Source organism: Coffea eugenioides, chromosome 2 (genome assembly GCF_003713205.1).
Source record: "Coffea eugenioides isolate CCC68of chromosome 2, Ceug_1.0, whole genome shotgun sequence".
In the NCBI taxonomy this organism is placed as follows: domain Eukaryota; kingdom Viridiplantae; phylum Streptophyta; class Magnoliopsida; order Gentianales; family Rubiaceae; genus Coffea; species Coffea eugenioides.
The window spans coordinates 40,439,251-40,450,449 of record NC_040036.1 but is presented as its reverse complement, the minus strand read 5'-3'; the positions used below and the strand labels follow the sequence as shown (position 1 = coordinate 40,450,449).

Genomic DNA, 11,199 nt, shown 5'->3' with positions numbered 1-11,199 from the left:
TACAAGAACAGCTATGGTTCTCTTTGTAATTATGCGGTGCTGGTGGCATTCCCAACAAGTTACTCTAAAGGAACTATAATATTCCCTGAAATATACTTCTTATATTGTAGACTTCCATATTTTCTTTTAATAATTACCATTCGTGACGGAGTTAAATAAGGCAATACAATTGTATAAAGTTGAATACTACACCAGGCCTATGCTAAAGTACTAGTCTTATCCAGGGAAGATGTTTGGCAGCTAATCCAATAAAATATTTTCTAACATTTACAATTTAAAAGATTCATTAGTAAACAGAGAAAAGAGAAGGTGAGAAACTACTTAATTACACTATCTTCAAATCGGATCCACTCCCACTTTTCCTTCACCAAAGTAGGCACCATAATGCACTTTAAACTACCCATTACCTTCCCCTTTCATTTTGTCAAAACTATTCAATTCTCTTACCACAATTCCACTTTTGACACATATGACCAATTAACAAAGGTGATTCACAATTTCACATGTATATAAATCTAGACCACGAACATGAGAAGCTGCCAACTACCAAGTACCATGTTATCTTCACCACCATCCCTTATGGAATCATCCCATTTCTTGAGACTTTTCTTAGCTTTCTCCATTATCTTTCTGGGATTTTCTTCATCATCTTCTTCTTCTTCTTCGCATTTGTCTTCAAGAGAACTTGGGGACATCACCTTTGAGTATCGAAACTACACTGCAATACATGAATTTCGGTTACTCAATCGAAAACGTAGCATTTTTTGTCCTGATCCAAACCCATATCTCCAAATCAACATTACATCAAATCCATTGCTTTCTGATGATGAATTTGTCACGGTTAATATCAGTGGAGTTTTGCTTCCTGCAGAGAGTGATTGGGTTGCTATGATCTCGCCTTCTCATGCTAAGTAAGGAAAATTTTTTTTTTTTCAAATGATTTCAGAGTAGAAATACACTGGACTTTATCTTGCAATACTAATTCATGTGGACACTGGCCTCGGAGTGCCAGATCATAGTCATTAATCCATCAATAGTTTTGCCTTAACTTTCTTAGATGTTCTGATACCATTACTCAGGCTTGAATGTTGTTTTGGTTTTTAGCACATCCAAAGACACTGGCATGAAGTTATTTTCCAAAACATGCATCTTACAGACAATGCATAGGATATATACAAATTGTTAATTATCGAATTCTTTGGCTTGGTTTGACACTTATGTTCCTTTTGTGCCATGAACTTTGAACTTGCAGCATTTCAGCTTGTCCCTTCAATGCAATTCAATATGAGCAGACTGGCGATCTCAGTAAACTTCCACTTCTCTGCCATTACCCCGTGAAGGTAGGAGCTTTAGTTGAGGAATTTATTTATTTCTTTATTTCTTTTTGCGAGATAAGAACAAGAATTTTTTTTCTCTGCCACAATGATGGTCTCTAAAGTCTAAATTTGTGGCTCAACGAGCATTTAGCTATCAAAAGAACGAGATTAAAATTTAGTAACATTACTGGCCCATAAATAGTGGCATTTGTCGATCGTAGAAAAATCATATAGCAATTTCTGTTCATGTTTCTATAGAAATACTCAGTAGTCTTCAGTCCGAAACATTAGTTACATTTAAGCAATTGAGATTGTCTATCGGCCATTTTGGGTATCATATTCTCGAGTTAAATTGACTATTGGATGGTGAAATAAGTATTTTTAACCCTTAGATTGCAACAATTTGAAAATTTTTAAAAATAGATAACTGTCATTTTAAAGATATACAAATTGAGGGAATAGTTGTCTAATGGCTCCATGGAAGTTTCTTAAGTAATTTCCTAAAAGTTAGGATGCATAATGCTACAATAATGGTATAGCTCCGCATGTATGTAAAAAAATCCCAGTGAATAGCAGAAGATATCACAAAATCTACATCAATGTCAATCAATACCCCTGCATTTGCTAGAAACAAATTTGTCATTTTATGTGTTTATTTAAATACCCTTTTTCTGTTTAAGTTTCAACTTCTCATTTCCCCTTCTTTCTCACTCTAAAATTCAATAGACTAACTTCCTTCAACCCTAGCAAATTTATACTACAGTTTTTAAATGGGTTTGTCCATTATGGCACCAAATAAAAAGTGTGCCCGGTATCATATTTTTTATAAAAAGATAAATATCTTCTGGAAAAAAAATCAACTCAGGGGTGGGTGATAATGTTATAGTCGATACATTTTCTTTTTTTAATGTGCTTATTTGGTGTCGTTAGGCCGTCAAATAGCAAAAGGGCCATTGATCCAATTCCTCTGTCAGGTTTCTTGCCGCATCGGATTTAACAACTATAGTAGAATGTACCAAAAGCACCAATTTATATCATATTCAAGGCTAATTAACATAGTTTAATAAGGAGGGGGAGTGTTGAGTTGGGTGATAAGGTAAAAAGAATTACAAATAGGCAGTTTTAGATTCAATACATTTCACTTACAATAAAAAAGAAAATTTAACAATCTTTTATTCAGTTACCGATAAGAAATTAATGGTCATGGAACCATTTAGCTCTTAAGTAAGCCACTCCCCATTAATTTGTCCGTCCTAACCACTCATTTTCCAACGGGTGGCAGCACACCATATTTATTGTTTGGACGTGAGACAAATTATGCCGTCTCTTAACTCTCGACATCTTGACTAAGACGCAAATTATAATTATGCTTTGGTACTAAGATTAGAACAATGGGACCATTCCTAATTGCAGTAGCTTTTTCAAAAGGTGGATTAATTAGAATTAAAAAAAGCTATTTTTGGGTAATTCTAGATGTAAGACTTTTAAGAGCATTTTTTTTTCTTAACACTTCCGACCTATCACTAGTTAATAATCTAAACTTAACCCTTTTCATTCTGTAATCAACATTCGCTTAAGTTATATAATCATTGTTCAATGTTGACTAACATTATCCTAACTTATACAATTAGACAAAACAAAAAGCTGAAAAAAAAAAAAAAAAACTTTTCATGCAAAATGCCGTAACTTTTGGGTCGCGCAACAAAGTCTTCGGCGGAAACGGCGTAAAGGTTCCTATACCTATTTGCACGACACGGCTTCTCGGATTCCAATTGCTTTAAAGATAATTAGAGATAGATAAAAACTAATCTTGTTTTGTTTTTTTGGAATTCCATTTACTAAATAATGTTCAGAGATAATTAGAGATAGATAAAAAATAAATCTTGTTTTTATTTTTAATCATATTTGACTCCTTTTCTGCTTCTTTATTTTTCCTTCAATTGCCTTTATTGCCAGCTTGAATTAATGTGAACTCAATTGGTCCTGACTACTATTTTAAATCAGCAATAATAATTGTTCTTTATGTCCTATAATCCTTATTAAATACCTAGGAATTATTTATCTCCCACAGTTACACCACGAATTAGAGAGCAAGCTTTACCAAGAACATGGAGAAATCAAATGTTATAGTTTCACCTACAGATAAAATAAAAGAACACAACTTATAGGGCATTTCGGCTTTCTCTTTTTATAAGTTGTACCCTAATTTTCAATTTAATTTTATCTAAAGCAACACTAAATTCAAGAAAAAAAAAAAAACAAAGAGAAACGAATGAAATTTTTAATATTTTTTTTTTTGCCATAATTTGCAGGCACAATATGCAAGCAAAGATCCAGATTATTTGAGTTGCAAGAAAAAGACATGCCAAAAGTACGTGGATGGGAAGTGCAGAGTTAGAACCTGTGCTGCCACTTTATCATTTCATGTTATTAACATCAGAACAGACATAAAATTCATTTTCTATGGTGGCGGATTCGAGACTCCTTGCGTTCTAAAAATATCTGATTCTGCTACCTTTGCCAATCCCCAAAAGCCTCTACATGGGCACCTCTCCAGCACTGATTCAACTGGAACTTCTGTAAGTAAATTACTCTTGCATTTTAGGGTTTTTTTTTTGTCCCATTAATGCAGATTCATTTTGAGGCTTTTATCCCATTTTTCTACAATATAAACAGTTTTAATAAAATATTTATTTGAGTTTATTTTCCCATTAGTTCATAGTATGATTAATTTGAAAAAAAGATTGTCATGAAATAGGATTTATACATTATAAAAGGTAAAGTGTTCAAAATGGATGTTTAGTGACAAAATTGGTTTGTAAGCCTCAGATAAAATTGCAAACACAATTTCTAAAAAAAATATTAAAGGTGTAACAAAATTTTTGGGTTTTTCTTTTTGTAAATACAGATGAGAGTAACGTGGGTAAGTGGGGATAAACAGCCACAGAAAGTTCAATATGGAGATGGGCAATCCCAAACATCACAAGTGACTACATTTACTCAAGACAACATGTGCAGTAAGTGACATGTTTCCTATGCCTTCTTTTCCTTCATTCCGAATTTAAAGTTGTACTCAAATTAAAAGATCTTCAAATGAAAACTACTAAACATTTGCAAGATCAATCCACTCAATAGTTTCATCATGATCACTGTCTTGTATGGCCAAATTAATTTGGAGATGTGCTAAAATTCAAACTTTTTAGAAATTCTTTTCAATAACAATACAAACTTTCAGAGTGTGGATGATATGGTTTCACGTATTGACTGCAATTTTTGTTCAAAATAGTTTAGCAAATAAGTTTTTCAATTTTTTTCTCAACCCTTCGCTGCAAATTAAACTGATATATAACCTTAATTGGGACAAGTGAAAAATTGGATGAGAACACAATATCAGAGATTCCATAACTAGAACATAAGAAATCTCTTCTCAACATTAATATTGGTATAACATTGATATTCCTTGGAAATAATTTTAGTATTGATTGAAAATGAAAATAATGCTAAGATACAATCTTAAAATTTTTTTTAAAATTTTGTCTATTTGATAGGTTCGGCTGTGAAAAGTCCAGCTAGCGATTTCGGTTGGCATGACCCAGGCTACATTCATTCAGCAGTGATGACTGGACTTAAACCTTCAAGCCAATTCTCTTACAGATATGGCAGGTAATAAACTAACTGATTCAACTAGCAAAATCCTTCATTTAAGATGGATTTTTTTAAAAAAGAGTAGAGAAGTAAAAAAAAATGTCTGATCTGATGAATTTATTAGCTAATCCCTCCCCGGAATTAGAATAAACCATTACTCGGAACACAGATGATTTATCTTTACTTAGAGATGGACTTCACATATTTTACACTAACCCTCTTAAATTATTTATTTTGAATCGGTAAGTGTGAGATAGATTTGGTAGAAATTGGATGAAATATTATAATTTCCAAAAACTGATCTTTTATGCTTGATTTTTAGCTGCCTTAATTGTTATATGTATTGATGCACCATTAAAACTTTTCTATCTTGTAGTGATTCAGCTGGTTGGAGTGATAAAATCACATTCAGAACACCACCTGCTGGTGGATCAGATGAGGTCAAGTTTGTTGCATTTGGAGATATGGGCAAGGCCCCTCGTGATCCTTCAGTCGAACACTATATTCAGGTAAATAAAAAGATACATAGCATTTCAATTGGCTTCAAGAAATTGACTAGAATTCATGACCTTTTTGGTTGATTGAGGAGTTGGTTTTTGTTTCATATGCAGCCGGGATCAATATCAGTAATTGAAGCCATAGCTAATGAAGTATCTAGTGGAAATATAGATTCTATATTTCACATTGGAGACATAAGTTATGCCACTGGATTTCTAGTAGAATGGGATTACTTCCTTCACCTTATTAACCCTGTGGCTTCTACTGTTTCGTACATGACAGCAATTGGGAACCATGAGAGGTTGGTTCACTTTCTTGAATAGCTATGTGCTTAATCTTTCACATGCAGGATTTTCTTTTTGATTATGGCCTTGTTCTTGTTGCTTTAGATTTTTGCAAAATCTAATTAGGGAAAATGATTACGAAGAATCATTAGAATTAGCAAATATTACTCTTTAGTAGATTGTGAATATTTACTTTTTTTATTATTAAAAAAATCTATAATTTAAATTAGAAAAAAGCAAAATAGAAATTTTTTTTTAAAAAAAAATATCCAGAATCAGAACTTGCAGTGGATTAAAATAATCAGTCTAAAATAAACTAAAATATAGCCAGCCCATTAGAATTTCTTCTTTATATATTAATAATAAATATTTTCAGGGATTATGTGAGCTCAGGATCAGTCTATATTACTCCAGACTCAGGTGGAGAATGCGGGGTGCCTTATGAAACTTACTTTCCAATGCCAACAGCAGCAAAAGACAAGCCTTGGTACTCTATAGAGCAAGGAAGTATTCATTTTACCGTTATCTCAACCGAACATGATTGGACAAAAAATTCTGAGCAAGTAAATCTCTTCTTAAGCTGTGCAATATTCGCTTTTTTTTTTTAATAATATTCTTTGATCATTCCAATCAATTTCCAACTGAAATGCAATATCTTCTATATTAATAACAGTACAATTGGATGAATAAAGACATGGCTGCAGTCGATCGATCTAAAACTCCTTGGCTAGTCTTTACTGGGTAAGTTTTGTCCTTGCTACTCAGTGAAAGAATTACGTGGTTCTCTAAATTAGTTTATGAACTAATATTCTAAAATGATATATGGGCTACAAAATTCCATTTGAAATAAGTTAAAAAAGGTTTTTCATTTTAACTTATTGGTGAAATTTTTTTTTTTTTTTGCTTAAAAAACTAGAAAAAGAGCAGGTAAAAAATTTTCAGTAGGAAATTTTAATGTTGCTTTTGTCTCCACTGAAAATTTTTTCTGGCTCTGCCACTGTTGCTACTCCATTTTTGTTAAGTTGAACTCATGTTATAAATTTGCAGTGCTAAAAATTGATGATTAAATACTTCGTCTCCGCTCTTACGTTGCATCTTGGCCTTTCTAGCATCATCAACTTATGATTGATTGTTTACTATAGTTTATACTACAACCAAGCATATCAAGGATAAACATGGCAATTTAAGCTTTTATTTTGTAAAACTAGGAATAGATACAATTTTTTTAATGAAAAACAAATTTTTTTTATAGTAGAAAAAGAGTGAGATTTAAGATACGGACAGGAAAACCATGGAAATTTGAATCAAAGACCTCTAATATCTGGTATCTCAATCTTACCTTCTAAATCAAGGCTTCCTTGGCATAGCATTATAAATATGTCAATTAGCAAAAAGTGTCTGTGGAAAGACCAATACCGTGTACGTGTACTTTATCTTACCAAGGCCACCTAGATTATGTTTATTTAGAGTATTTGTTTTTCCTTGTATTCGAAATCAGTAATGAAATTAAAATTGCAAATTACAGACACAGGCCTATGTACTCCTCCAATGGTGGCTCAGTCATTATTCCAAGTGTGGATAAAAAATTTGTTCAAGCTGTGGAACCATTGCTATTAGCAAACAAGGTAAGTAACTGACTAAAGTTAAACAACCATTTACTACTTGATAGTTATTTACTTCAGATTTTGTACCATTACTGATAAATCAACCTGGAATGCTCTTTTTCTAGGTCGACCTAGCTCTCTTTGGTCATGTTCATAATTACGAGAGAACATGTGCAGTATACCGGAGCGATTGCAAAGCAATGCCTAAGAAAGATAAAAATGGAATTGATATATATGACAATTCCCTTTACAGTGCACCAGTTCATGCTGTTATTGGAATGGCTGGATTTACCCTCGACGAATCTCCAAGTAATGTAAGCATATTGAACCTTTCTCATGCTTGACTCGTAAGAAACGCCTATTTTAAATGGATTTGGGACAGGAACAGTTGCTAGTATCAATTCATCACTGATAGTATAATTAGATTTTAGAACATTTGTTGTAAAAAATCAGCAGCGTATGAAGTTACTTTTTTTAACAATTAATCTATATGAACCTCACAAACTTTTTTCAATACAATTATGATTTGTACAAATCCCTATTCCAATTGTATTAAAAACCAGTCCAACCATTTTGAATCACAGTTCCAATCTGTAGACTGTATGGAAGCCAAAGAAAAGCTGTTTTCAATTTATACGTGGCTATGATAGTCAGTAATTTTTGGGATTTTAAACGTACTCGAGGTTTTTCCAAACAATTCTTGTCAAACGTGATTATCTAAGCGCTGATGTTGAAGAATCTCATTCGATTATTACCATGGAATTATAGTTTTGAGTGTCCATCTACGTTCAATGGAATTAAGATGAAGCAATTTTAATACACTTGTCTCGTGATCAACAGGCCGATCGCTGGAGTTTAGTTCGGGTCTCGGAGTTTGGGTACGTGAGGGTCCATGCAACAAAGAAAGAACTGAATTTTGAGGTAAGGTTGCAGATTTGTTTGGATATTGATCTTATTTGTGAAAATATTTTTAGTTGTATCATAAACATGTTTTCTAACTATTTTTTTTTTATGTTTTTAATCACACTTCTATTATTATTATTATAAATATATATATATTATAACATAAAAGTACTACAGTGTTATTTCGAATAATTTTTTCAGAAAACCCCTTATCCAAAGATGGATGAGATTCATATTGGCTATAGTGTTAGGATAAATAATTTTCTCCATAACCCAAAAGGTCAAAACCCATAACCCAATTGGATTTGTTTGGATATTGATCTTATTTGTAAAAATATTTTTATTCGTATCATAAACACATTTATCAACTATTTTTTTATATTCTTAATCACATTTTTATCTCATATATATTACATCATAAAAAGTATTACAGTATTATTTTGAACGATTTTTTCAAATAATCCCTTGTCCAAACATCTCCATATGAAACATCGTTTACGAAATTATCAACTATTTTTTTATATTTTTAATCACATTTTTATCTCATATATATTACATCATAAAAAGTACTACAGTATTATTTTGAACGATTTTTTCAAATAATCCCTTGTCCAAACATCTCCAATATATGAAACACCCTTTACAAAATTATCAACTATTTTTTTTATATTCTTAATCACATTTTTATCTCATATATATTATATCATAAAACGTACTACAGTATTATTTTGAACGATTTTTTCAAATAATCCCTTGTCCAAACATCTCCAATAAATTAAACCCCTTTACGAAAAACGTGTCTAAAAAGTTTGATAAAAAGCAGCGATAAGAAGGATATTAGGGCAAGAACAATTAGGTATGATTGTTGAACTTCGTCTATAATTGAGTATACACTTAAAAATGTGACTGTATTTATGCATTGAATTGGTGTGGATGAATAAAATTTATGAAAATAAAGTTACATAACCGTAAATCATAATGTGTAAAAGGTATAAACTATTAGATACCTGTATAAAAATTCTAACTGTATTTGCCCTTGTCCCTGATAAGTAGTGTGATTTGAAAGACTAATAATTATTTAAGTTCACACCTTTTATGTTGCATTTTCCTTGAGCATTGAGTACTGTTGTACTAGCAAAATTAAACTCGTTGATTAATGCCCCCATAATCCTGAAAAATAAAACAGGATTCTATGGTAACAGTGCACATTCAAATATTTGAGTATTTGTATTCGTCTAATTTTCATTGCTTAATTATACATTTTCACTCCGTAATTCTCACAGTTAAGTTAGTGAAAGGAGACTGTCAGTTGAAGTTTCTCACTTTTTCTTTTTCTTCAATATTGCAGTTTGTAAATTCAAGTACGAAAAAGGTTGAAGATAGCTTCAGAATCATCAAAGCATAAGGATTACCGAGAATATATATATATATATACATATATATTTATATGTATACACATAGGGAGCACAAGTATTCCTTTAGCAAAATTGCATATTTTGTCCTTACTCCTTAGTAGAAATCCTTTATGAGGACAATCCATATAAATATATAGTGAGAGAAACATATATGAGCTGCAAACCATAGCAAAGCCCCATAACTTTATCTGAACCGGATTGAAAGCAAGCTATGTATAGGAAGATGATCCAAGTTGAATTTAATTCATTAAATAATATAAAGATTCGGATTGATTTATTGATTTTTCATTAACTAAATTCATCCTATATACTAAATTATATGCTTCCAAGTTTCAGCACTAACCTTGACAGAAAAGAAAAAGGAAATTGTCATAGCGTCAGCCACTAAGAAGTTCTAATTACTTATTACCTCATCATCATTCTCATGAGATCGCACTAATATCAGTGTTAAAACCACTAGCTTCCACTCGAGCAACAAGTTAAACATGCAAACATTAACAATAATAATCCTATTAAAAATAAATAAATACGACAATAAAATTAAAGAAAATTTCTTAATGAAAAAACTAAATTAAGTAATATCGATACAAATAAGGAATTCCTGAATCCGAGAGTTATCGTTCCATATCAAACACTGCCACTAGGACTCGCTCTCGAGTTCCACGAAGGAGCTTGACACACAGACCACAAGAAGACACAGCTACAATTCATCCACGGATTTTGTAGGATCAATAGTTGTAATGGAACTGCTGCACCCATCTTGGGGCAATTTCGAAACTAACAACTTCATTGCCTTCCATTGTCAAAACATATTTTATTGTCCTTCCCCGGTTGACAAGGAACTCAATATGCTTGGCCTTTGCAGGAAAAATCTCAATAAAAGAAGATTTGCCGAAAATAAATTCCTTTCCAAGATCAAATTTCTGGTGAGCCAAGATATCAACTGGCTCTATAGATTTAACCGGCAACTCATGTGGTGGTGGTCGATTTATTGGTGAGAAATCCTGAGAAATTTCATCAACCACCAAATCTTGAAAATCATCCAACCGTTCAGATTTAACGGTTGGAGAATTTAGATCCACTTCAGGATCCATCGCGGACAAGCATGGAGGAAATTCAACTTCTTCATCTTCAAGATTGAGATCATAGATAAATTCCTCCTCCTTGATCTTAGGCTCACAAATGACTTGCTCCGATACTAATTGATACGATATCGAAGTGTGATAAAACAGATGGAGGCTCACAAATGACTTGCTCCAATACTACCTGATGTGATATAGAAGTGTGTGTGTGTGTGAAGCTCGATTAAATTCAAAGAGTTTTCGAGTTTCACATATTAACCTCGATCTCGACTCATCAAGTAGGTGGACATGCTTAAACTCGAGCTTGAATCCGGTCAATGTGATTTCGAACTCGAATTTTGATCGAACAAACTCACGAATTACTCAATTAAACTTGACTCATTTGCACCCACAGTGTCAAATGTAATAGTTCGCAGTTGGACAAGTTGCTTCAAGAGTGGAGTGCTAAATGA

General features: G+C 32.3%; 1 protein-coding gene across 1 annotated transcript; it reads left to right on the top strand.

Moving 5' to 3' along the window:
* The first annotated feature begins 528 nt into the window (after positions 1-528).
* Positions 529-9,671, top strand: LOC113759715 (probable inactive purple acid phosphatase 27). The gene is made up of 13 exons (XM_027302288.1): positions 529-911; positions 1,253-1,340; positions 3,629-3,895; positions 4,225-4,333; positions 4,865-4,979; positions 5,338-5,470; positions 5,573-5,760; positions 6,120-6,306; positions 6,417-6,484; positions 7,269-7,368; positions 7,473-7,661; positions 8,188-8,268; positions 9,599-9,671. Exons 1-13 carry the CDS (start codon positions 529-531, stop codon positions 9,653-9,655), a joined length of 1,965 nt encoding a protein of 654 aa, XP_027158089.1. The 3' UTR covers positions 9,656-9,671.
* The last annotated feature ends 1,528 nt before the right edge of the window (positions 9,672-11,199 follow it).